Source organism: Crotalus tigris, unplaced genomic scaffold, assembly GCF_016545835.1.
Source record: "Crotalus tigris isolate CLP2741 ecotype Arizona unplaced genomic scaffold, ASM1654583v1 scf7180000017771.5222438, whole genome shotgun sequence".
NCBI lineage: Eukaryota > Metazoa > Chordata > Lepidosauria > Squamata > Viperidae > Crotalus > Crotalus tigris.
This window is the reverse complement of record NW_024096622.1, coordinates 5,192,750-5,220,217: the sequence shown is the minus strand read 5'-3', so window position 1 is coordinate 5,220,217 and position 27,468 is coordinate 5,192,750. Positions and strand designations below refer to the sequence as shown.

The window sequence follows — 27,468 nt, the reverse complement described above, 5'->3', positions numbered from 1 at the left end:
AGGTCAGATACGGAAAACACATGTTTTTTCGGGTTCCCCAACCTGTGGGCAACCTGAGTATATGAATACATTGCGAATTTCAGGTCAGTTTCACATTTTGAGTTTTCATGCTTAATTGGCTTATTTGCCAACAATTGTGATATTGGCCCAGGCCTACCTTTTGAAGGAAAGGTCACATATGGAAAACACATGTTTTTTCGGGTTCCCCAACCTGTGGGGAACCTGAGTATATGCATACATTTCGAATTTGAGGTCAGTTTCACATTTTGAGTTTTCATGCTTAATTGGCCATTTGCCAAAAAATGCGATATAGGCCCAGGCCTACCTTTTAAAGGAAAGGTCCGATACGGAAAACATATGTTTTTTCGGGTTGCCCAACCTGTGGGGAACCTGAGAATATGCATACATTTCTTATTTGAGGTCAGTTTCACATTTTGAGTTTTAATGCTAAATTGGCCATTTGCAAACAATTGTGATATTGGCCCAGGCCTACCTTTTAAAGGAAAGGTCGGATACTGAAAATACACTTTTTTTCAGGTTCCCCAACCTGTGGGGAACTTGAGTATATGTATACATTTCGAATTTGAGGTCAGTTTCACATTTTGAGTTTTCATGCTTAATTGGCTTATTTGTCAACAAATGTGATATTGTCCCAGGCTTACCTTTTGAAGGAACGGTTGGATACGGAAAACACATGTTTTTTCGGGTTCCCTAACCTGTGGGGAACTTGAGTATATGTATACATTTCGAATTTGAGGTCAGTTTCACATTTTGAGTTTTCATGCTAAATTGTCCTTTCGCAAACATATGCGATATAAAGGTCGCATCCGGAAAACACATGTTTTTTTTGGGTTCCCCAACCTTTGGGGAACCTGAATATATGCATTCTTTTTGAATTTGAGGTCAGTTTCACATTTTGTGTTTTCATGGTTAATTGGCTATTTGCCAACAAATGCGATATAGGTCGAGGCCTAACTTTTGAAGGAAAGGTCGCATCCGGAAAACACATGTTTTTTTCGCGTTCCCCAACCTAAGGGGAAAGATAAAGTTTACTCCTCAACTATTTTTGTTGGGTATTATTGTAGATTTTGATGTTAAGGAAACTAATTTGATGTTGAATTTAATAAGAGCAGCAAGGCTGTTGGCCGGGCAATATTGGAAGAAAGATTCCTTGCCGACTATAGAAGAATGTACTCTTAAGGTTTCAAATTTAGCAGAAATGGCAAAAATCTCGGCTTATTTGAAGGATCATTCACAAGAGAGATATATTTCGGTTTGGAGAAGATGGGTAAACTATATTCAGAATAAATATGGGACTAAAAAGTTCTATTTATTTTATGAATAAATTTTAGAATTATTGTTGTTATTATTATTATTAATAGTTTATTATAGTGAAATTTTTATTATATCCTTTTATTATATTTTATTATATTCATATGTCTATGAATTAGGATTTTAATTTTATATGATTAAGTTTATTTGCAAATTGTTTATTCTGTGTGAAAGGGGAGTTAAAGTGCATTATATTTGTTTTTTTTATATAGTTGGTTAATGTTAGTTAGATTATGATTATTATATTTGTTACCCTGTTTTCAGTTCTGGGAAGTTGGGGAGGGGGAGGGGAGGGGGGTTAGGGTGGGTGGGTTTTGGGGTATATTTTGTAATTTTTGTAAAACTTTTTAATAAAAAGAAAAATAATAATAAACTTAAAACGCCATTTAAAAGGTTTTATTTTTTTGGGTGGCTGCTATACCAGCTTGGAGGGACTGTTTTCTGTCCCTTAGTGATAGCAGCGTTGAGGCCACAGAAAAGGCCTACGAAGGCCTCCATGCTAATGCTATGGGACAGAAAACTGCCATCCTGTGGTCAAAACGGGAATTGCAGCCACCAAAAGAAATAAACCTTTTTTAATGGCATTTAAGTCTATGGTCTAACGTTGATCAGACCTGAAGTCCACCGTGCCCAGAGGGTCGCCGCAAAAGGAAGTTGGAGGATGACTAAGAAGGATGGACCGGAAAAAGGTCGTTTTTCAGAGGCCCAGGGAGACATCTGATTTGATCGGACAGGAAGTCCGCCATGCTGAGAAGGTCTCTTTGAGATAACTCGTGAAGAACGAGCTGGCAGCGTATGCGGAGAAGGCTGACGGAAGCAGCTCGTCCCTTTCAAAGGAGCGTAGAGTGGCAACACTTTGGCTGTGCTTTGAGGCTTTGCTTCTCGGTGTCCCGATCCTAGGCAAAAGGTCTACGGGGGCCTCGATGCTAATGCGATGGGACAGAAAAGCGTCCCCTCCTGTGGTCAAACTGGGTATTGTGGCCGCCCAAAAGAAATAAAATGGGATTTTAAGGTTATTATTATCTTTATTATTAACACCTTATTAAATATTAATATTATTAATGCTTTATTATTAATATTAATATTAAAAGAGAGGCCCGTTTGCTGCAACACAGGCACAGAAGAAATCCTGCTTCAGAAGCCTTAAACCAAATTAAAGCCTACGATGGCGTATTAATATTAATAATTTTAATAATAAAGAATAATAATTTAAAAATGCCGTTAAAAAGGTTTATTTTTGTGGCTGCTATACCTACTTGGACCACAAGATGGCACGGTTTTCCATCCCTGAGGGCTGCAGAACTGGCACAGAAGAAGGAATCCTGTTTCAAAAGTGTTGAACTTAAAAAAAGGACTAGGATAGCTTCAATAGACAGAGAATAATCTTAAAATGCCATTGAAAAGGTTTATTTCTTTTTGTGACTGGGATACCTGATTTGACCATGGGATGGCACAGTTTTCCATCCCTTAGCATTGAGGGCATTAAAAAGCCCTACTTTGGCCTCAATGCTAATGCTATGGGATGGAAAACTATGCCCTCCGGTGATCTAAGCGGGTATTGCGGTCGCCAAAACAAATAAACCTTTTTAATGGCATTTTAAGATTATGGTATTCTCTATCTTTATTAACGGTATAAATGCTTTATTAATAGGGCTACGGGAGGCCTATTTACTGCAACCAGGCGCAGAACAAGAAATCTGCTTCAAAAGCCTTAAACCTAGTTAAGAAAGCCTAGGAGGCCCTAATATTAATAAGGTTTTATTAATAAAGAATAATAACCTTAAAATGCCATTAAAAAGGTTTATTTCTTTTGGTGGCTGCTATTTTCTGGCCCCCAGAACAGACGCGGGAGGAGGAATCCTGCTTTAAAAGCCTTAAACAGTTAAAGAGGCCTGTGAGAGCTTCTGTAGATGCAGAATAATCTTAAAATTACATTAAAAGGTTTTATTTCCTTTTGTGCCTACTGTTCCTTCTTTGACCGCAGGACTCGGACTCTCACTCTAGGACTGCTTATTGAAAAAGATGACCTCCCCTCCTATATCGCTAACAAAGGAAGACATCATGAGTTGGAGAAGATGGAATGCTTCCGTGAAAAATAACATTTTAACGCCCTGTTAGAATCTCTTCGGTTCCCAAAATTGTGTATCGGGCTATAATTAAAATTTTGTATTGGCTAAATTTGTAGACCCCCTGCCCTGGCCTTGCCCTGATGCCGACATAAAGCCTGGGCTGCTGATTCTGCAGTCTCTTACGAGTGGGGATATTATACGTTTTGTTGAATTTACTTTGGGTTTACGTTAAGATAGATTAAAATTGGGGCTTCCTCCCCTAGAAGTGACTGTTGACATCCAGCCAAATGGAAAACTGAAGCAAAAGATAGAAGAAAACAATAAAAACAAAAGAACACAGATGGAAGCAGAAAGTGACAGATAGAAGCAGAAGCGGAAGCAGAAGCAGGAGGAGATACATAAAAAAGAGAAAGAAAGAATAAGAACTTGAAGCAGAAGACAGATATGGAGAAGCAGAAGGAATGAGTTACTCTTTAGCGTGCGAAACAAAGGTGCTCTACCTTGCTCCCCTTGCTCCCCTTCCATAGGTGGGTGGAAATCCTGTGGTTGTAAAATACTATTCTGCTTGTTTGATACCTCAACTTGCAAATGGGATCGCTTACTGTGTGTATTCTGATCTCTGCTGTAACTAGACTACTTTTGCGATTAAAAAAAAAAAAATCAGTGGGCCAGGTTTTTTTTTACAGATAAACTTCACCTCTTATATTTTCTGTTCATTTATATTTATCGTTTCTTAATAAAAATGTACACAATTTATTTCAATTAGATATTTAATATTCAACGTATATTAATATATTGATATCTCTAAGAAATATAGTTTAGAAACATCAAACATAACATAAATACAAATTTACATATGTACAATCTCCTTAAAGAAATAGCAAGGCAGAAAGTAAAGCATCAGACCCGTAGGAAAGGGCCTTCTCTTTCAAGGTTGCTTGAAAGGAGGATAGGGGAAAGCTATGGTAAATGGACAGGACGTCGGCCATGACAGGAAGGTCGTTTCCAAATCCACTGCGGGACGGCCGAAGCGGAAGGACAGGAAGTCCACCATGCCGAGAAGGTCTCGGTGCTAATGCTATGGGACGGAAAACTGTGCCCACCTGTGGTCAAAGCAGGTATTGTGGCCGCAGAAAGAAAAACCTTTTGAATGGGATTCTATCTTTATTATTAACGCCTTATTAATATTAATAGGGCAACAGGAGGCCATTTTGCTGCGACACAGGCGAAGAAGAAGAAGGCCTAATATTAATAAGGTTTTATTAATAAAGAATAATAATCTTAAAATGCCACTTAAAAGGTAATTTCTTTTGGTGGCTGCTGTACCTGCTTGGAACACAGGAGGGCACTGTTTTCTGTTCTTTGGTGATAGATGGCACGGCCATGGAAAAGGCCTATGTCCTAGGATGATGAATTAAGGTTACTTTGATGGGTGCTAAGTTTAAAAATATACTTCACCAAACATACATAAATGTATTGCTATAGTTAATATTAAAGTGAGTTAGTGAGGTTAGATTTTACCACTGTTAGTTTTGAAATTGATACATTTATTAAAATGTTTTATGTCTGCCTACGTCAGCTATTTCTGACGTAGTGCTTCAAGGCACTTCAAGGCACTGTTACAATGTACAATGTCCTGCTCTCTCTCTTCTGGCACCTGCATGGAGACCTTGCAAATAAGCCCAGCATCACTGAAATTTATATCCAACCTCATGATAATAAACAACCGATACCGTCTTTTTTACCTTAAAAGAATTTAGAATAGAATAACAAGTTTATTGTCATTTTGTATGCTAATTGGCATACATTAAAATCATCAGAGACTGAGAAGAGGCAGTGGGTGAGTGAGCTGCGAGGAAAAGCAACAGCAGCAACAAAGTCAAAGAAGGGAAACAAAAGACAGACTACCATTAAAAGACAAACAGTGGCAAAGTGTAGTCTGTCTTTTGTTTCCCTTTGACGATTCATGTCTACCTACATCATCCATTTCTTCCATCTTCAAGGCACTCTTACAAAAGTAAAATCAAAAAGGTAAAACGTAAGTTAGGACATCGGTATGCTTAATGTCAAAACTAAATGTTGGAATTGATGATTCTGCGTTATTGGAAACGGTTTTACTGTCCTAATTAGCGGGGAAGGAGGTCAAAGAGACTGCCTTCCGCAGCCTTGAGAAGGCCCCTCTGGCAGTACCGTTGCGGCATCGCAAAACTGAAGTTCCTATCCTGCTGGGCGCGTTCCTGGCGCGGTTGGCGCCGAGCCGTTGAAAGCGTTAAAAGGCGATACCCATCCTTCGGCTCCGGAGGAAGCTGCAGCTGCCAAAAAAGCCGATGCGGGCAGGGCCAGCTGGCTATCGGGGCAAGCGCAGCAGTCGCCGCTGGCTGCTGCGCGATGGGTGTGTGATCGGGAGCGTAGATAAAAACCCCGCGACTCGGGCGGTGAGGCCGCCTCGATCGGGAGACCGGTGGAAGGGCGTCCGAGGCCACCACGTGGGGCTTTGCCCCGTCGCTTCCACACTCGCCACCCGAACAACACGGAGAACCGCGCTCCGAGCCGCGGCCCTTTCGATCGGGGCCTCCCGGGAGGCCGGCGCGCGCCGTGTCGCTAGGAAACGGAGCGGCGCCATGGCAACGGCCGCGTCGCTTTCCGGGGGCGGGGCTTTTCCGTTGGGGCAGCGGGGCGCGCGGTCCTCTGCTGCGTGGCGTCCGCCCGGCTTCACCCCAGCGGGCCATGGCTGGGCCCGCCCTGCGCATCGGCGACCAGCTCATCCTGGAGGAGGACTACGACGAGAGCTACATCCCCAGCGAGCGAGGTGCGCGGGCGGACGGTCGGGCTCCTCCAGCCAGCCGGGGCCCGGCGGGGTCGTTTCACCGGGCGCTTCTCTTTCGCAGAGATCCAGGAGTTCGCGCGCGTGGTGGGTATCGACCCCGAGCACGAGCCAGAGCTGATGTGGCTGGCCCGGGAGGGCATCGTAGCCCCGTTGCCCGCCGAGTGGAAACCGTGGTAAGCTGTGACGCCGCTCCCGCGCAGGGACTGCGGCCGGGGCGGCTCTCCCGCTCCTCCTCCCGGGCGCGGTTCTGGCCCGTTCCAAAGGTCCCGGGCGGAGGCGATGCTGCAGCTCAGCTGGGCTACAGGATCAGGAGGGAGGCGAGGCCGGGCGGACGGAGGCGCTCCAGAGAGTCAGCCGGTCCCAGGAAGCGCCGCAACTGCCCAGTCTCCCCCCCCCCCGGCGGGCCCCCAAAAGCCTTCCTGCCTGGGTAACAAATTCGACTGAAGCGCCGGCTTCGGATGCGGTGGCGACGCTCGCGGTTTCCACCAAGTCCCGTGGATTGCTTAGTTTCCGGAAGCAAAAGAAAGCGCGCTGCGTTCCTCTAGTTGGGAGGCCATGTGATGCCTTCTGGTTCTCCCAGAAAGGATGAAGGAGGACAGGAATCTGAGCACCACAGTCACAATCGCGCACCACCCCCCCCATGATAAGTCCTGGCGTGCTCTTTTTCTCTGTCCTTTGGGGCCCTCAGTTCCTCCTGGGAAAGGTCTCTCTGAGCAGTTGCTCCTTGCGCGCTCTCTCTCTCTCTGTGTCTGCAGCCAAGATATCACTGGTGATATCTATTACTTCAATTTTGCCAATGGCCAGTCGACCTGGGACCATCCGTGTGATGAGCGCTACCGCCAACTTGTGATCCAGGAAAGGGAAAAAATTCTGGAACATAGTGGTCTTAAAAAGAAAGAGAAAAAGAAGAAAAGGGCAGAAAAGAAAAAGGATAAGAAAGAAAGAGACTTGTCAAAGAATCTTGTGGTGAGTACTTGAACAAGCATTAGCTTTTCACTATCAGAATAGGGAAACAGATAAAATCTTCCTGGTTTCTCCTTTTGTTCTTGTTCTTCATCCCTCCCTCCAAAGACCTGTCCCCCCCATGGGATAAAGGACCTGAGCTTTAAATACACCTGACTAGTGATTTTTCCACTTTCAGTTTTGTTTAACCCTTTCCTGACACTGCTGGGAAAGGTTTCTTTTAAAAAAAATCTAAGAAATAACTGGAGATAATGATGTATTTTGTACTGCTTTTCAAACCATTCCCGAAACGTAGAGACCAGTTTTAGCCTTGGCACTTGCTCTTTTTTCATGGGTGTTTCTTCCAGTCTCTGGTGCTGAAGATTTGGCAGGGTTTGAATAAATTAGTTGCCTTGAATTTTTCCCCCATAAAAACTATTGCAACCATGTATGTTATTCAGACATCTGATTACCATATCCAAGCTGATATCAAAAGCCTGGCAACCATAATGATGGGTTCCTCTGGCAAGCAAGAGCAAGAAATGCAGACTTATTTTTCCTTGCAAGGCTCATATAGAAGAAAAGTTAGCCTATTTACAAAATCACTAACCTGATGGTTTTTGCCTACTTAGGAGATGCAATCAGAGCCAGGGATTCTTCCATTAACGTCCTTTTATGGAGTATCATCTCCTATCCTGTATTCAGAGCATGCTAGTCCTGACCTAGAGCAACAAGGCAGCCTGGTGACACAGAATGACCCCTTCCTGAAAAACCCCAAGGGAAAGATTTCAGATACAGGTGATTTGTCCAGGCTGCTATCAAGCCCTGTCCCAGGGAAACTACAACCTCTTCTGCCAGAAAAATCAAACCGGACTCAACAGATCCTTGCAGATGTGGAGAAAATTCTTGGAAAAAATGCATCCTCCAGTAGGTCAGACGTTAATCATCAAGCACACAAAGATGCGAATACAGAAACCAGATGTGCAGCTGCTGATGGTATTTTATCAGACTTGGAAGCTGAGGACGTAGATAGCATCCACCTCATAAAGCCTTTTTTCCAAACACTGAAGAAATCCTCTCAAACTATAGCAGGTGCTATGACTGTGTTAGCCCTGGGGGGAGTCAAGGAGAAAAGACTGTTCTTAGAGGGAGAAAAACAAGGTGAGGACTGCGGGAAAGGCCATGCAGAGGGAGACGGACTGGTCAGGAAGGGAGATTTCTTGCATAGTGTTGAAAAGGAAATGCAGCTTTCTCCTTCTGCCGCTGCTTTCACATTGATTGCATCCAGGACTTTGGAGGGACAAGGTGACATCCATTATTTTCAAAATGAAGTATCGAGGCCTCTGGAAAGAATAAAGGAGAGCAGAAGGAAAAAAAAGAACCCTTCTGAACATTGCCAGGCCACAGAGTCCAGCCCGTGGCAGATGAAGGCTCCTGTTCCTCATCCTCATCTGCAGGGTTCTGTTGAGCTTGGAGCCAAGACAGGAGTTTCGGGGAGTGAAGTGTCATCTCCTACACCAGAACAATTCACAGAGGGCAAAAAACACGATCCAAAGATAGAATCCGACAGTGGTAATAGCATCAGTGTTGCTAGCAGCCTGTCTGACCACCTTGCTTCTCAGGTCTTAGGTGAAGTAGACAATTTCTCCTGGGACTTACAGAGCTCTTGTGAATCTGAACATCCCACAAAGCACCTGCCTTCTTCCCAAAAACTGTTTTTGGAAGCTTTAAATATACAAGCACAAAGCTCCCCAGACAATCAGTCAGCTAGTGAGTGCTATTCAGAGGACCAGAAGTTCTATCAACATGTCCTCCATATGGTGAAGAAATCTAGGAGAACAGAATCAAGGGTACCCAAGTTTCTCAAGGGTCAGAAAGGCAGCAGCAAAGGGCCTGGTTCTGATCACACTGTAGAGTCTGATGTTGCTGGAGAAGGAAGTACAGAAACAGCAGTAGCAAAAGCAGCCGCTCTTGAAGAAGAGAGATTGAAGCCCTATGAGGGTCAGGCATGCATCCTTCAAGACAATCAGGCAGGGGAACAGCTGGTGCACAATACAGCTCTGATGGAGGAAGCCTGCAGGGTTGGGCTTCCAAAAGACGGAGATGGAATTGAAGAGGTAGGCAGCTGGCATTTATAATCTGTCTTTTCTCTGAGAAGACAGATTTCCCCCCACTATAAACTATTGTATTATCCCAATACTCTCAGGGCTGGTTAGGCCAAGAATGAATAACTGGTCCAAGATTCGGTAAGCCGAGAATTATTGTCTGGATTTGAACTCCAGCTTCCTACCTTATTGACTGGCTACTGAATACTTAAAGGAACAGGGAAGAGAGAATAGGAATATCCTCTATTGGATAACTTTAAGAAGGGAACTGTTTATATTATTAACTTGTTCAGAAATCATCTGGACTTAGAAGTGAGCAGTAAAGTTTTCAATAACTCCAAAAGAACCCACTTAAGCTTGGGGAACAGCTATTAAAATGGTAAATTTCTTTTAGCGTATGCAAGTACAAAGTGATGCCTGTTGGGAGAAAGCCCTATTCTAATTGCATACAGTGAGCAACCAGAGAAAGGATCTCAGGATCCTTTTGGGGAGCTTGGTGAAAAAAAGATTTCATATAAAATGATTGAAATAAAACTTGCAACATTGTTTGCCCTTTACAGTTTTATATGCTGTTATATTTGGTGGTGTGACTGCATGTGGAACTTTAAACTAACTTCAAAAAAGTAAAATTTGCAAAGATGTAGATTACAATTAAAATACTGGACAAGATTGGAGAGATGGTCAAGATAAAAGCTATATATATATAGTGTGGGAGAAGACTTGTTCCCTCTCTCGTAATATATAACACTATAATAGTCCTGCTGTATTGGATCAAAGTATTCCAACACTTAGTTTCTCACAATGCCCATCCAGATGTCCCCTTTTCCCTTCTCTGGTCCAGGCTTTTCAAGAGAGTCTTGTGTCCTGATTATGTGACATTGTGGCTTTCTCATCCAGTGCTCTTCACAGCTCCCTAAGAACAAATGGGAAGAGCTCTGTAGGACTAGCGTGTTCTCTTGAACAATGGTAAGGGATGTGATTGCAGATTGTACTGGCTTTGTGACTCCTTTCGCATTTTAATCCATTGATACTTTGATTGGTTTCCCTTTGATAGCCCAGCAGCTATGGAAAAAATACTTCAAAATCCAAAAATGAGGAGGAAAAAGAAGAAGCTTGTTTGCATTACTTGATATCTGATGTGACAGAAAAGAAAGAAGTCAGTGAGGTAGTATTTTTTTTTTCATCAAACACATCTGAGATATCTCTGAAGGGGATGTGTTTTTGTTCATAATGTATCCCAGAAGGCTCTTTGAAAAAGACTTTCCCAGTATTGCCTCTGTGAGCCTGGGAAATCAGCTCCCAAATGGCAGGGGAGGGGTGATGTATTCCTGTAAAATAAACTGGGCAAGAGTGCATTTAATGCTACGGGGACCACTTTCTAGTCCATCCTAAATGTGTTTTATGTGGTTCAACAACTATAGTTATTGTGAAATGCAGTAGTTGCCTGGTTTTGTGGTAGCCCTTTGTAGACAAGATAACAGAATCCTAAAATCATTGTGCTGCTTCTCAGAAGGTTTCCAAACCCAGTTCAAATTGCTCATTATCTTTAAAACTTAAATGGCGTAGCACCAGGAAGCACCAAGCAGCACCTTGACAGAACTGAATTGGCCCATCCAGGCAGGTCCTCAACACCCTAACCCGCAGGAAAGTTTGAACCAAGTTAATGAGGGTGGTTAATAAAGTTAGAAGGAACACTGAGCAACTAATCTGTTCGAAAATCCATCCATCTTTTAAAATGCAGGTTGACCAGGCTGAGAGCAGTATCTGTAACTCGAGGAGGCATTTCCCTGAATGCGTTCCAGTGGAGGAGAAAAGCCACTGGGTGGGAAGGCTTTCTCTGGGGTTCTTTTCATCTAGGATTCTGTGCTCAATGCTAGTTCTTCAATTACTTGCTTTTTTATCCCAAACCAAGTTGTTACCTTGAAATTACATCTTTGAACTCAGGACTCATTGGTTTCTGAAGAACTTATTCAAGAATGCAGTCCTAGAAATATCCTAGGCCACCTTGTCCCCATAATTTGTTTTCCTTTATGTTCTTCAACGACTTTGTGTTGGTTGTAGGTCACATAGGAAGACTAATGGTCTCTAGATAACTTTCCTTTTCCACATGCTTTTTTGTCTTCTGTGGCCTTTGGTTTCCAGAATCTTGTTCTAGAAAAAGTCCTGGATGTGGCTGAACTTCCTCCAGTCCTGAACAGTCCAAAATTTGGGGTGAACAGAGCCACCATTGAAAGTGCTTCGAAAGAGAAAGTAAGTTGTGTTTTTTTAACCAGTTAGCAATGCATCCAAAAACAGCTTCTCTTACCTATGACCTGAAATTTACACAAGACCTTTTGATAAGAAATGTCATCAAAGCCTTTTTCAAAGTCTGTGTATATGACATTACAGAGCTACTTCTGTTCGCATGTTTGTTGAACCTCAAAAATACTGGCTATTCGTTGAGGCAATATTTGCAGAGGAGTATAGAGAGAGCCTCGAAGGATGTGTGCAACAATGATTACAGAAACATCAGCTTTGCCCGGAAAGACAGGAGGGGCTGAAGAAGAAATTCAAGACTGCTCCACCTTGACTCTCTTGGGTATCAAGGGAGGGAAAAAGAAACTTGGTCAGACTTTCAAATTCTGATATTATATCCTCTAACAATAAAATGGAGCGCCAGGAACTCTATAGTGCAAGTTTTCAGACCTGGCCTACCTCAAAGGACAGTCAGGCATCCATACAGATTTTGTGGCATCCATACAGATTTTCTTTCCACCAGGCTTCTTCATTATGCTTGTTTATTTCTGCCAGTTTCTCAAGAACAGACATTAAGCTAATTTTCTGCATCTTCTTGGGTCCTTTCTTAAAAATCAATGCCACACTTGCTACTTCTAGCGCTGCGCCCAATTTGAGGGATTACATGTTTTTTCTAAGAAGTCAGCAAGTCCTCAATTGAACTATTTTAAGATCTGTGGGATAGATACCATGAGGACTCAATGATTTGTTATTTGTAATGTCTTCGAATAATCTAGAGTACCTTGTCATCTCAATTTGCTCAACAATTCTGGTTCTTCCCTGTGAAAATCAATCCAAGGCCTATCCATTCAATAGCAAAGAGAGACAGAAAGCCTAACTAGGTTTCTTACTAATCTCTGTATTTTCCTTAAGCATTTCTTTTGCTCCTTTGTTGCCTATGGCCCAACTGCAGTTTCCTGTTTCAAATATATATTTAAAAGTTTAACGTTTAACATTTCTTCCCATGTGCACTACTGAAATTCTTTTTGCATTCCATACACTTTTTATGCTCCATTCTGTTCTCCTCCTTAGGGCAAACATTCTTAAAGGGCCCCTTCAGAAGTTTTAAAACTTCCTGAACATGACTAAAGAGCCATGCCAACTCTTCTGGACTCAGCATTCTTGCTGAGTGTCAGTTATTTTAAATATCCTCCAGACCTTGTTGAGCGATTTGGTCCTCTTGACTTTTTCTTTCAATCTTTTCCATCAGTTCCCTTATTTTTCATTCTCTTTTGCAGTACAGTGTGAAGTATTGCACACTCCTTGCAATTTTGCACACACATAATGGTGTTATGATGACTATTTCCTGTTGGTTCCAAACTACATAAAATCTTGCATTGTATCGTGCTGTCACAGTTAAATCTAGAAATCTCTTGTCCAGATTGGATCTGTGATATTCATCATCTTTTCACTGAAATATGTTGTGGCGAAGCTTCTACCTTTCCTTTCTCTTGCAGGACAAAAACTGTTTGGTGCAGGAGAAAAACAAGGACAAAGGCAGCTTGGGAGAGGAGAAAAATAGTGGATCTGCTGTGGCAGAAGAGAGGTATAGAACCCAAATGCTTTGTGGAAAGCACGGCTGTTGCACATCCATCCCCCAAGACTTGGCTTTCTTCAGGGCTCTTGCTTCTTTTAATTCCACTCTGTCTCCACTTGTTTCCCACCCTCCTTCTGGCAGCACTGTCTGCGAGTAGTTGGGTATAATGGATTGTCACTCGGAGCCAGTTATTTGGTTGGTATTGAGAGTTACCAATTTTTCATAGGTTGGCATTATGGATTTAAAGGCCAACAACATTGTCTTGGGCTGCTGGAAGCCCCAAATGAAGATCAGCCTGTGACCAGGTCACTAAGAGTACGCTGTCTCTGAAAATAACAGCAGCTTCTGCGCACTGACTTGCATGAATGCATTTAAGAGTAGAACAGAGGCTGTAGCAATGCTGTGCATTTGATTTATTTACTGATTCATCATTATGGTACTGATGCCTCTCACTAGTTTACAGTAAAAAACAAAAAACAAAAAAAAACTTAAAGCCAAATATGTATATATAAAATTCAAATAATTATTAACAGTTTGCTCAAAATAGGCATTTTAAACATTTTTAAAAAATTCTAATAAAACAGGTAGGTTCCTTCAACTTAGAAAGGAGATCATATCAGGGACCAGGATAAGCTGCTAAAAAGGCTTAATTCTTGAGTCCCTGCATAGCAAGGTGCAGTATCTGTAGGAAAAGCTTTTTTTAATGAACTCAGTAGGATGAAATGTGACTCTAGAAAAAAAGTGGCATCTTGAGTGCCTTTTAGAGTCTTACAGTGATAAACAGGTAATAACCAGTGTCTGGAATTTCTCCAAGAGTAATATTTTTTTTAGTATAAATGAAATACACCTTTTTTGACTTTTTCCAGAGACCAGTTGGCTGCCGAATTCTGCAGTAATTAAATTTTCTAGACTAATTGCAAAAGCGTCCCGCAAATAACGATTTTGATGCTTCTAAGGTGTACCTGTAAACTTTAAACAACCCAGGAAAACAAAATAAACTTATTAACAAAAAGCCATTTATATTATACCATGTTAGCCACTTACCCCCATGGTGCTGATATCCAGAATCCAGATTATTAGGAAAATTAAACTATACAAGATACATTGCATTTAAAGGTATTAAGACCATTCATAGAATGTGATACTGTTATCTGATCCTGATATTGTGGTAAACCATTATTTTGTAAAGAGAAAGTACATATAAAACTAAGCATCTAGGGAGGTAAATTCCCTTCCTCGACTCTAAGGATTTAGAAAAGAAAAGCCATTTTACACTAATGCTACTTAATGGGGAAAGTTACAGCCAAGTATGTTATATTGAGATGAACAATTGATTAAAGGCTTTCTGAGCCTTGCATATTTTGATTCTCTGGGTCTCCTGTTTGAGAAGCTGGAGATGTAAAGAAGTGACCTTAATGCAAGTGATAAAAGCATAAGATTAAAGCACATTAGATTAAAACGATTGTTCAGGCTGTGTGAGCTGGAAGCAACCCGAGGATATCAGAATTGAATGAATTGTGTTACTGGGTGGTAAAGAATTGTCCTAAGTAGGCTTCCATTTGCTAGTGGGTCCTTTTTCTGCATCAGGTCTTTTTAGGCTTCTGTATTCAACCCTGATCCATTTCAAGTAATAATTGGTGTGAACTTGTTTCTCTTAATAGGCAGTTTGAGATTGAAATAAAGCCATGGAATATCCATACTGGGGGGTCACTGGAGAAAATAACCAAAGTGGAAGAAACGAACATTTATTTGCTAGAAGAAAAACAGATACATGTTCAGAATTTGCAGGAAGAACTGCAACTGCGAGAAGGAGAGGAGATCCAAATATTACATCAGCAGAAAGAGTCTGCCCTCCTGTGAGTGTCTTTGCACCTATACAATAGATACTTGGCTTTCCTTCCTGTCTTCTCCCCCCACCCCCAGCCATTAAATGCCAGTAGTTCTCATCTTTGGTCACTTAGATTAAGGGTGCAAGTATGAAGTCTTGGTGTTTTAAGATTTTTTACTGCAAGGAGGCAAGGAGTATTTGTTGCAACACTGAGATCCAAACTCCCAAGAGAAAATATAAAAGAAGCTACTTAATTAGAAACTTTTAGGAAAAGCTCATCCATTAAAAGAATAATTGGCTGTCTTTATGTAACTTTGTCTGATCAATACAAAGATATTTGACACATCCATTGGGCTTCTCATAACTTGTGGATTGGGTTGATATGATTTGTGTTCTGTGTAGGACTCTGGTGTTGCCTGATATTTTGGTGATTCTTCTCCTTCCATTTTTTTCTATTCCTGCATTGTGATTGTATGCATCTTTTCTCTCTTAACCAGAATAGCTTATAACGTAGTAAGTTTCAAACATGAAAGAATAACATAAGTTATTCCCATGAGAGCAGCCTGAGAGATGCAGTAGAGCTACAGTGAAGTCACTAAGTGATCTCTGTGAACGTGTGAAGACTGAACCTCCTTCTACTGGGTTTCTATATAATACTCTCAGTGTTATACTACATTGACTGTCACCAATGATTAAAATACAGACTGTCAGGACTGGAAAGGATTTGGTAGAACCAACCCTCTGCATAGGTCAGAAATTCATTACTTCAGCCTCCTTGACAGATTGCCATGTAGCCTTTGTTTAAAGGCTTCCAGAGAAGATTCTGCTGTGCAGGTTCTGAGATTTTGCTTGATAAAAAAATACAGGAAACCAGAAGTTGCCTTTAAGCTATACATTTTTATTCAGCTGAACAAAGACAGGCTCCTCTAAAAGAGAGAAACCTCAAATGACAAGAAATCCTTGTATTTATTCTTTCTGATTACATAAGCAATCCACCCAACAAAGCTGACACACATAATATAAAGATTTCACCCAGTAAGTCTGGCATACTGTAGATAAGAAAGGAGGAAGCAGAAGTAGCTAAAAATGTTCCCTTTTGGGTGTTTCCCTAAAGACATCGTATGTTCCCTGGTGAGTTAGGACATTGGGTGTTTTCCTTGTTGTCCTTTCATGACCCTGCATCCATGACTCTGCAAGTGCCCAAAGACAGCAGGGCCATTTGCTCATATTCACAACTGATACTTCCTATGCTGTCTCCTAATTCCGAGTCAACAATTCCACCTCTTCCCAAGACAGTCTGTTTGCTCCATTTTCTCTCCCATTCTTCTGATGTTCAACCAAACCTTGTTCCCATTGTTTTTCATTCCATCTTTTGGAACTTTGAAAAATTCTGCCTGTCTTCTACATCAGCTCTTCACAGTTTTCTCTTCTCCATGGTAAACATCCAGCATCTCTATTCCTCAAACCTTTTTTCTTTCCCAGTTCTTTATCATTTGGGTTGCATATCTCTCAATTCATTCCAATAGATCATATCTCAGAGTCCTCCTTAAAACATGCTGGCTAAAACTAGACTCATATTCTAGGTGCAGTCTGATCAGTGTATAGTCACTGCCCTGTGGTTAGTCAATGACCACACAGGCCAGGCATATATCCTCTGAAGGAAACAGTCTCTAAGATAACTGGAATCAGGCCCTCTAAGGATTTATAGACTAAAACTTGCATTTTGAATTGCATTCCAAAACTGATTGGTAAGACTAATGTTATTAAAGGAGTCCCCCCTGCTAGCAGCCTCCTGCATTTTAGACCAACTATAGTTTCTGAGTAGTCTTCAAAGCATATTGTAGTCATCCAACCTTAATGTGATGAAACTACGTGTTGCTGTTTCTCTCAAAGATGGCCCACAACTAGTGCATCACCTGCAGCTGGGCAAAAGCTCCCCAACCATGGAGTTCAGCTGCTGGTCAAGAGAGAACTGTAAGTCTAGGAGACTGCTTAAGCAGTCACCTTGCTTCTTCAGGGGCATGCAATCCCATGCTGATACTAACTCAGAATAATCAGGAAGCTAGATAACTTCTGAATGAGCACTAGCATTTCTTGTTGAGATTCAATTGTTTTATCCTATCCAATTTATCGCATCTTCCAAGTGCCAGGTGAAGATGTCTGCAGCATCTCTCATTACAGTTGGTTTTCATTAGCATATTGTTGATAGTTCACTTAAACTAACAAAATCTCGCCACATTTTTAAATGTAAAACTACACAGCTGACTCCAATGTCTTGAGATGGGAAAGTGTAGAGAGTTTTTGACTAAAATATAACCCACATAGGCATGAGAAAGAGTGCAGGGATTCACCAAGCTGTGGGATGGGGGAGACATCCCAATCAATCCATTGTCTGATTAGTTTAGCGATAACTGTAAACAGAAAAAGGGGAAGGATGAGAAGACAGCAAGAAGATGAAAGTTCAAAGTGGTTTCTGGGACAAGGATGTGGAAGGAAAACCTAAGAAATGTTGAGTCAGAATAACATGGCATGCCTTTTGTTGGGAGTGAACTTGCATATTACTAGGAGAAACATGACTTCTGTATCAAAAAGCATCCAGAAAAGTCTAAGTGCCACTTAGAACAGATTGGAATTGACTTCAGGAGCAGCAGCATATTAAAACTATGGCTTTCCACTTTTTCTTGTGCTGTTTTTATTGCTTCTTGACATGGTTGAATGACTAATCAATAAACAAATTGAATTAGAAGGGAAAGGACAGATGAGATTGGAAGGTTCCTCAGAGACTTTGGGTTGTAAAGATTAGAATATCACATGCAAAAATGTCACAACTTACTTTGCACGGTTGATTCTACATTCTGTTTTCAAGGAATGTTGCCAGGGCTGACCCCAAAATACATGCAAGATGGACTTTTAAAATCTTTCTCTAGAGCCATATTGACTTTACTCATTCACATCTTCCTTGCTTAGAACTCATGCTGTTCGCTTTTACTGTAAATTGCTGAAGGTTTCTACAGACTTTAGTGGTGGTGTTCTTTTTGTTTTTAGGAGCTAGTTTCACATGCCAAATTACTATCTGCTTATCTGTTAGGTCACTGAAAACTGAGTTGGAGACAACTAGGCGGGAAGAAGAGACACGGTTGAGGGAAGAGGTCAGAGTGGAACTTCTAAAACATCAAACTGAGATGCGTTCTGAGTTGAATGCAGAGAAGGAAAAGATCAGGTACCAGATTGCATTTAAGTCTGCCCGATGTGTGCATTCTCCCTAGTTTTGAATGTTTGTGGATGGGAAACGTCTTGGGTGAGGCTGCTTTTTATGTCAGACAAGAGCATTTGGACATGGGTAAGATAGGATTGATTTTGCAGTTTCATCTCACTTAAGCAGCAAAATTCAATAATTATGTATTTATTTTTTTAAATTATATATATGGACACCCACTTCATGGCTTTATACTTTTTATACACTTAGTACCTTATAAAAGGTGTCAGTGTTGGGGCCATACAGAATCCCAGAAGGATGTTGTGTCACAGGCAGGTGCTGCAACAAAGAAGGCAAGACTCCAGGCCCAGCAAGATCAGACTCTTTAACAAAAGGGACCCAAAGCAGCTCTCTCTGCTAGTTCTGGTAGGGCAAGCAGGAACAGTCCGGCAGTACCACTGATAACTTGGCCCTGTGCTAGGTAGGCCTGTATAGTTGATTACTGGCACCTTGAATTACACCCTGCTGACTGATGGTATTTCCCTGATCAACCTTCCCTGCCAACTGCTAGTTGTCCTTGGTCTCTGGCCTTGTGCTCTGTGTACACCTTCCTCTACTAGTTGATGCTGGAGGTTCCTTGGGAAACTCAGCGGACGAGTTGTGAGGCTTTCTCCCTGAAACTCTGTACAACTGGAAGAGCTCATAGCTGTACATGACTTGGTCCCAGAGGTCTGTTATAAAATCCTCTCCCCTCTACAGAAGCTCTCCCACCATCACCAAGAAGAAGAAAAATAATGTTGCTGAAAATTTTGGCAACTTTGCATGCTATTTTCTGGTGACAGAATTCTAGATTCTCTGCCCATGAATTCCAATTTGCGGTTTCCTTGGCCCTATGATCACCCTGGTCAAAATGTTGATGCAAGGCAGGGTTTCTGTGACCAAGGCATCCCAAGGAGCTCGGCTTGCTGCCTGCAAAGGCTGTCTGGAGAAAGCTTAGAAAAGCCTTCTTGCTTATCTCTCTGTCGCTTCCTTCTAGGCTGGCACAGGAAACTGCATTGACCCGGCTGAAAGAGGAGCTAGAGTCCTTTCAGCAACAGGAGAGAGAAAAGCTCGAAGAGCACAAGTGGCTTTCTCTGGAACGGATAAAAAAAGAGGCTGAAATGGCTGAGCAGGCTGAACAGATGGTGCTGGAGCAGGAAAACCAGAGGGCCTTGAATGAACTGAGGGAGAAGTTGTGCAGAGAAAAGGAACTGGTGAGGAGCTTTGGGTTGCAGATTCAGAATGCACCCCTCCCAGGTGCTGGGCAACAAGAAGAAGCTCCCTGGGGTAAGATTGGAGCTGCCTGGGAACAGTGTTCCATTGGGACATGTGGACCCTGTGAAAACTGTCACATTACAGGGTCTCAGAAGGGGGAATCATTCTCGGAAAATGTGTCCATGAAGAAATTAATTCAGTGAGCTGATACTCATCAGGTCAAACTCCTTCAGAAAGTTTAGCAGTGATAGAAAAGCAGTCTCTTACAGCATTAGAAGTTTGGGCCACGACGGGCAAATCCACGTTCAGGTGTGGATGGAACATTGGATGGAACTTGCTGCATGATATTGGGCGAGTTCTGTCTAGTTCTGGTTTTACTATTATTGCAAAAAGAATTTGGCTGTCAGTGCAAAACCAATTTCCCATCCCTGCTTGTAACCGTGAAGGAAAATTAAGGAGATATATTCAACAGGTAGATTGGGACACAAGTCAGGAAGACATTTGTGGACCACTGGTCATACAAAACAACTGTGAAAATATTTATGGAGATAGATCAGGGATATCTGCCTGTCTCCAAATTTGAAAGCTATAAATGGACTTAGTTACAAGCTGCCTCCTTGATCCTTCGGCAGGCTCTCCAGGGACTGCAGGATCAACTGGCAGCAGAGATCCAGCAACAGAAAACGGCAGCAGCAGAAGAGCACCAGAAGGTGAGACATATATGTCAGAAGGGGCGGAGCAAGATATGTGCAGCTGCATTGGGGTCTCCAATTTTCATCCCAGTTTCACAAACTGAGCAGGTACTTCCTTCATGCTGTTTCTGCCATGCAGAACCTCATCTGGATTTTTAAGATCTGTAGAAGAGTTCTGAGGCCCAGAGACCACTGAGGCTGTCTCTCAGATTTTCCTTTATTTGATGGCCGTGTTTTTTTGTTTTTTGTTTTTGCTATGCTTATTTTCTGAGGTACTGGCAACTGTATAAATCTCTCCCCCCGTCCTAATTTGTACATTTACACTGTGTCTCTTATGTCTGCCTAGTATTTGGCCTGTCTGTCAGGAGGACTGTGGGATTTTTAGTATCAGACAGGCAAAACATAGGATGCTAAGACATTCTTGTCAAGCAGATCAGCTCTTTTCTTTCAATCCTAATATATCAAGATAGGAAAGTATGGATTTCCCTGCATGTGGCTTTTATAGACAGAAACAGCAAGGAAATATGCAAGCCAGGCTTAAACTTGAGTATACTGTTGGGAATGGGGAGACACCCTGTGCAAACTCTTTTGGAATTTCATAAGTTCTTCATGCAGACACAGAGGCTTATTTCTGTAAACACAGACTTAAATACTTAATGAACTATGGTTAGCTTAAGAAAAGCAAATGGTCTTACCTACTAGCTAGGAAAAATCTCTAGTGGGTTGCACACCATGCAGGTTGGCTGGAGATCCCTGAAGGCTCCTGCTTTGTCTCCTGGCCAGGTTATTCTGGCCCTCCGGATGGAAATAATGGAGGCTCAGAGAAGAGAGGAAGCAGAACTTCAGAAAGAGCTCAAGAGTGTGGAGCAAAAGGTTCAGCAGAAGAGACATCAAGCAGCAGAGTATGAGCGAGAGGTAACAAGGAAACGCCATACTTCTTACAACGTGATCTCTAATGTGCAGGATCAAGTCTGCACATTAGTGCAGGATCTGTTGCTTAGTTAGACTGTTATGTTCCCTTCTCAGTGTATTTGTTTATTTATTTATAAAATTTATTGGACACCATCTTACCACAGGATAACTCTGGGCGGCTCACTGTCCTAAAAAAAATGGATTTATACATGTACATTTGAACACAAATAAACTAAAATCAAAAGTTAAAATCTAAGGACACATGGGTAGGGTGGGGGCAGAGTGGAGGGAGATTGGACAGTTGTTACTTGATCAACCACTTCCACTGTGCTGTTGCCTGTTGGGGCCCAGGCCAACTGGCAGAGCCCTTACAAAAGGTTAGGAAGGTTGGGGCCAACTTCACATGGGGGGAGGGCCACGATATTCCAGAGGGCAGGAGCCACAGCAGAGAAGGCCCTCCTCCTGCACCCCACCAGCCAGAATAATTGGGCCTTCCTCTGCCGGCACGCGTGGGACAGGCCAATCCTGATGGACTGACAGGGTCCCTCAAGTAGCCTGGACCCATGCGATGAAGGGCTTTAAAGATGATCAGCAACACCTTGAATTGCATCAGGAAGCAGATTTGCAGCCAATGCAGCTCGCATTGGTGTTACAGAGCCCATTCTTGGGCACCCCAAAACTGCCTGCGCCACCGCACTCTGCACCTTCTGTAGCTTCCAGATGCCTTGTGAAGAAGTTAGGCCCTCAGTTAGATCCTTAAAGGCAGGAGAGCAAGTGCACTGGCATAAGAAGGCTTCTAGAGTGGGCAACCTTGTTAAGGGCCCATCACTTCTGTTGCATTAAAAGGGAAAGACAAGTCCAGTTAAAGCCCATGGGGATCCTTTCATCGGAAATACCTCAGGGCTACAAGGGGTGTCTCCAGTCAGCCACTGATTCTCTCTTAGACTCTGAGGCTGTTGACAAAGCAAGAAAAGACGGTGTAGAGAGTAGGGGATAGGAATACATAAGAACTATTACCTAGGTAAGGGGAACTGCAACATTATTTAAGTTTGGGAAATAAGAAAATATTAGGAATTGGCTCAGGCAACCCCTTCCCCAATTCCTTGGAATAGAGGAAGGGACATATACCACAGTGAGATTTGTAAGGTTATGATCGCCAATCTCAATCAAGCGCCATCCTGGTCTTCCTGTAGAGCTGATTTTCTGTTCTAGCCTACCTGGTAGCCAGCTCCCTGAAGCCCCAGAATGCCCCAGGTTCTTTCTTGAAGAGCTGGGTGGAGGCAGGTGGTTCATTATAGATACAAGGGCAGCCATTTAGAACTCAGTTGCCAGACTCTCACAACACATTAGACTACCTGTGCCAGCACAAAGGTCACAGTAGCTGTGCTATTCTTTACTGCAGCTTTGCAGCATTTTTTGTTGTCATTGTGTGATGATGGTGGGAATAACAGCAGTTTAATCTGGATGCCTTTATCCCAACCGTAGCTCAGTGATCTTCTGAAAGAGAAGCGTCAAGAGGTTGAGCAAGAACATGCTAGAGAGTTGGAAAAAATGCAGAAGATACACCAGGAGACTCTAGTTAGGATTCAGATGCAACATGAGGACAAGGTAAGGTTACTAATAAGTTGGATGCAAAAGCTCCAATAGGCTTATAGCTGTTTTACTCACAGCATCCGAGGGAGAGATGGAGCTAGCTTGTAAACATCTTTTATATATTTATCTGACTGTCTATCAGACTTTTATGCCACTGTATTCTATTAAAGACTCTTAGCTGTTAACAACAGAACATCCAAAATAACATCCGTGCTAAGTAATAATAAAGTTCAGCATAAGACATCCACAGTAATTTTTGTTAATATCAACTGTGTGCAAGCTAATAGATAGTGGTTTAGTGCTTAAGGCACCAGGTCAGAAAGTGGGAAACTTGAGTTCAGGTCATACCTTAGCCATGAAGTTCACATAGATGGCTTTGAGCCAGTCCCTCCCTCTCAGCCCAGCCCACTTCACAGGGTTGATGTTTGGGGGAAAGAGGAGGAGGAAGTTGTGCTGGATATGTTCGCTGCCTTGATTTATTTATAAAAATAATAAAGGCAGGATACAAATATTTACATACATACATTTTTTCATATTTTTGTGGCTGCCTACCTCACAAAACCTGGGCAGCATACCATTAAGAAACCCATAAAATAATTGTATTAATTATATTCTACAATTATTAAAAAGGTAGGAGAGATGATACATACTACAAATAAGTAGCCATTTCATTAAATCACCATTTCCCTGTTGACAGCCAAGTTTTATAGGGCTTTTGAAGGATATCAAGATAACTCCATAGATAAAGTTAAAGAAAAGGAATTTACCTCTGAAGGGAGCTGTCAGGTGAGCTGCAACTGAAAATTAGTGTTTTGGGTTCAGCCCTCTGCATCTCCTTAGAAAGGGAAATTCCGAGCCATTTCTCTTAGGAAGAATCTATTGATTTGGGCTGGAGGAAACACCTTCCTGATAGTCGGTGCCAAGCTTACTTCTGGTCTGCCCCCGCATCTTGTACCATCTGCCCCTTCTGGTGGTCTTCAAAAATGGCTTTACGCAGGCCATATTGCAGCAGTCCAGGTGGGTGGTGATAAAGTCTGAGTTACTGTTTCCCTCCCTCGTGTTGAGTCATGTCAACTCTTATACCTGGCAGGAGAAGAAGCAGAAGGCCGAGCTGCTTGCAAGGCTACAGGAGGAGCTGGGGCGCATCAAGGCCCAGCAAGAAGCTTTGCAAAAGACACATGTGGAGAAGCTAAAGGAGCTGCGCCAGAAGCACCAGGAGCAGGTAGGGAAAATGGTGAGGGGGTGAGCCTTTGGAGGGCAAAAGAGGTAGACCCTGGCAGTGCTTCTTCAAGAGCTTGAGGGTGCCTCTCTGGCTGTAACTCCCACCTCCTTGGACCTCCTCTTGAATTTCCCATGGCTAGAAGGGGAGGGTTCCCTTCTTGCTCTGACACCCCATTCTTCTTTCCTCAATCCTCGTGATGTGGCTGTCCTCTTGGTCTGGGTCTTGACAGAGAGGTCGCATCTCCTAAGGCTTTCTTCCTAAAGGAGAAGGCAGCCCAGGGTGCAGAACTGGAGCTGGAGCTCCAAGCTAAAGATGCCCAGACAAAAGCAGCTCAACTCTCTGCCCAGGTGAGCACACACATGCACAGCTGTGTAGCTCATTGCACCAGTGGTGAAGAACGGAACATGGCCCCTTGGACTCTTAGCTGAAGATAACACAGATCTCCATGGGTATCTTTTGGGAGGACAGATGACGTTTTCTTTCTGGAAAACCTCCATCATCTGAATGCCTTTTCCACTATTTTCTGTTGGCTTATCAGTCTCTCCTCTAGAGGAAGAACATTGGCACAGCTTTGACGTAGAATTTCCTGCATAGAGCCTGAGATGAAACTTAAGCAGCTCTTGATCCTTATAAGGTTTTGCTGTCCTCAGTCTTTGGTGCCCTGAATTGTCCAAGGGGTGCTTTGAGTGGTGGGATTCAGCCGGTTCCCACCAGTTTGGCAGAACTGATATCTAATTTTTTGTTGAGTTCAGCGAACTGGTTATGATAAATCTACACAAGCCTCCCCTGCCGCCTCCCTCCGCCAGCCCTGGTATCCCTCCGCCAGCCCTCCATTGCTGCCATTGCACTTTCTTGCGCACATTTCCTTGCTGCCCTGCATCGGCGGGTGTCTCCCTTCTCCATTCTGGAAGTGGCAGCCCCGTTTTCTGCCGCTTTCCTCCTGGCAGAAGGGAGGAAAGGAAGGACACTTCGTATGGAAGGACGCTAAGCTCCGGGAAAACTACTCCAGCTGGAGAAAGAAGGCCAGGCTCCCCTTCCCTGATGGCTCTGCAAAGCCCTTGAGAAGCGGATTCGCTTCCCTCAGGTTCAGCCTCGGCATCCACCCATTTCGGATTGCAAAACAGAAGAGCTTTGCTCTTTTGATACAGGAGGCCTTTTGAAATTGTCCCCCCCCCCATCGCTTTTCTGCCTTAAAATCCAGAGCAGGCACTTTTTCCTCCTGATCAGCTGAGGATACGATAGCTACCGGTATGATTTTTGTAGGAAGCTGAGTGTCTGCTCTGGATTTTAAGGCAGAAAAGCGAAGCAGAGAGGACAATTTCAAAGGGCCTCCTGGAGAAAAAGAGCAAAGCTCTTCTGTTTGCTGTCCAAAGTGGGTGCCAAGGCCGAACCTGCAGGAAGTGGATCCGTTTCTCAAGGGCTTTGCAGAGCCATCAGGGAAGGGGAGCCTGGCCTTCTTTCTCCAGCTGGAGTATTTTCCCGGAGCTTAGCGTCCTTCCATATGAAGCATCCTTCCTTTCCTCCCTTCTGCTGGGAAGAAAGCGACAGAAAATGGGGCTGCCACTTCCAGAACGGAGAAGGGTGACACCGGTCGATGCAGGGCAGCAAGAAAGTGCGGACCAGCAGAAGGAAGGAAGGAGGGAAGGAAGGAAGGAAGGAAGGAAGGAAGGGAGGGAGGGAGGAAAGGAAGGAAGGAAGGAAGGAAAAGGAAGGAAGGAAAGGAAGGAAGGAAGGAAGGAAGGAAGGAAGGAAGGAAGGAAGGAAGGAAGGAAGGAAGGAAGGGAGAGAGGGAGGGAGGAAAGGAAGGAAGGAAGGAAGGAAGGAAGGAAGGAAGGAAGGAAAAGGAAGGAAGGAAGGAAGGAAAGGAAGGAAGGAAGGAAGGAAGGAAGGAAGGAAGGAAGGAAGGAAGGAAGGAAGACACCCGGGGAAGCAAAGGAAGCTACCGTAAGCCGCCCTTCTCCCTTTCTCTCTTTCTTGGCTGGGAAGAAGGTAGCCCACATGGGCTGCTGCTTCATGCAAGCAGGTGCTTGATGGCGGCGATGGAAGGCTGGTGGAGGGATACCAAGGCTGGCAGAGGGAGCCGGCAGGGGAGGCTTGTGCCCCCTGGTCATGACGCAAGCCACGGGAGAGTTGGCGGAGGAGAAGGAGGTGGCAGTGATCTGTGGGGCAAAGCAAGGGTGGCAGGGACGGCAGGAACCGAAGAAAGCCCCTCCAGCAGCAGACATGGCTGTTGCACACCAGTGGCAGAGCCTTTCACCATCACTCCCCCCAGACTCCAAAATGGTGGAGGGGGACTGGGTAAGGTCCATCCTCCATATCATGGCAGTCTGGCTCGGGAGGGGAGTGAAAGGAAAGAGGCGGGTGGGCAGCCAGGTCATTGAACCGGCAGGGGGAGGTCACCAAGCGGGGAGTGGCCTGGGTGCGAGGACCCTGAAGTAAGCAGGTGCCGGGCATATGGGGCAGCTCCCCCCCGCCCTAGCTTGGTTTTTAGGCGTGCACCTCTTAAAGGGTTCTGTGATTTCAGAGAGAACTGGTTGTTAAATTATTTGAATCACACTACTGGGCACTCCAGGCCAATCAGTGCTCTGGAACATACATGTAGGGCTGGCAGCGGGTCCGGTTTTTTAGCCCCCGTAAACCTTTGTCCCTAGGGAGGAATTTTGTGGTCTTCCCAGCTTACTTAGATTATTTCTCGTTTATGTGTAGGAGGAGGCCTGGAAGAAGAAAAGGCAGCAGGTCCTAGAAGAAGAGAAGCAGCTGGAAGAAGAAAGAAATGTATGCACTGGCAGCTCTTGCAATGAGCTAGGAATCTCTTTTTCCATAGGATGAGATAAGGGAAGTCTTGCCCTGCAGTTAATGCAAATGGCCAAAGGGAGGGAGGCAATAGGGAGGCAGAAGCAGCACAGTTCTAGGTACAGGTTTCCGTCTCTTGACTCTAAGCCGGTCTTCTTTACCTGAGGGCTACCTTAAGGCTGATAATTAGGAGATGCTGTTGTTCTCCAACTAGCAGTAGAGTCTTCTCTGGTGGTCGTTTTCTAAAGTTGCAGGCAAGAGCTTTTGCCCAGAAAATTGCCCAGAACGGATTTTTGGCCTGGAGCAAGTTAATGGGGCTGTTTCTCTAGACATGAGTGGGAAGGCAGTAGTAGAATCGAAACAAGCTGGCAGGATTAGTTGCCCTTTTGCACTGCTGCAGTTGAGTATTTGCTCATCTATCTGTGGCCAAGGATGCACCAACCTTACCAAAAAGCTTTGCAGGTCAACTGGATATTTAAAGTTGTATCTGCTAGACTCTCCCTCTTCCTCCCCCCTTATTTTTTTTTTCCAGGAAGCTGCTTTGGCAGCTCATTCCCGCCTTGAGGAGTGTCAAAAAGCACAGGAGAATCTTGAAGATACCTTACAGCAGCTGCACAGAGCTCTGGCGGAACTCCAGGATCAGAAAACAAAGTTGGAGTCTCAGGTGGAATTGCTTCAGATACAGGGCCAACAGCTTGAGAGGTGTACCAGGTGAGATGTTCTTCATTAGACAAGCAGGAATGGACCAGGCATTATGTGGTAATAAGCCATGTGACACGTACATATAGAGCTATGCCAGTGACTGGTGGAGAATCTGACCTGGAGGTGTCCACTGTGTTTCAGGCCCTTGTGCCACCGTGCTTTGAATTCAGCAATGTTTCTCAACTTTCAC

General features: G+C 43.6%; 1 protein-coding gene across 7 annotated transcripts in view; it reads left to right on the top strand.

The window, feature by feature from the left end:
* The first annotated feature begins 6,036 nt into the window (after nt 1–6,036).
* Nucleotides 6,037–27,468, top strand: part of CEP164 (centrosomal protein 164) — a 29,521-nt gene continuing 8,089 nt past the window's right edge. For 4 of the 7 annotated variants that reach the window (XR_005556485.1, XR_005556484.1, XM_039341819.1 and 1 more), the window contains exons 1-16: nt 6,038–6,210; nt 6,290–6,401; nt 6,984–7,194; nt 7,803–9,287; nt 10,330–10,440; nt 11,418–11,525; nt 13,007–13,095; nt 14,748–14,942; nt 18,003–18,134; nt 19,147–19,363; nt 19,997–20,074; nt 20,795–20,971; nt 22,454–22,576; nt 23,652–23,783; nt 26,490–26,558; nt 27,109–27,287. Coding sequence is in view for 5 of the 7 variants with exons in the window: in XM_039341819.1 (XP_039197753.1) it covers nt 6,129–6,210; nt 6,290–6,401; nt 6,984–7,194; nt 7,803–9,287; nt 10,330–10,440; nt 11,418–11,525; nt 13,007–13,095; nt 14,748–14,942; nt 18,003–18,134; nt 19,147–19,363; nt 19,997–20,074; nt 20,795–20,971; nt 22,454–22,576; nt 23,652–23,783; nt 26,490–26,558; nt 27,109–27,287 (3,500 nt within the window). In the remaining 2 variants the exon portion in view is untranslated. Of the gene's footprint in view, nt 6,211–6,289; nt 6,402–6,983; nt 7,195–7,802; nt 9,288–10,329; nt 10,441–11,417; nt 11,526–13,006; nt 13,096–14,747; nt 14,943–18,002; nt 18,135–19,146; nt 19,364–19,996; nt 20,075–20,794; nt 20,972–22,453; nt 22,577–23,651; nt 23,784–26,489; nt 26,559–27,108; nt 27,288–27,468 lie in introns of all 7 variants that reach the window. The other 3 variants (XM_039341822.1, XM_039341817.1, XM_039341818.1) reach the window with 3 other exon arrangements.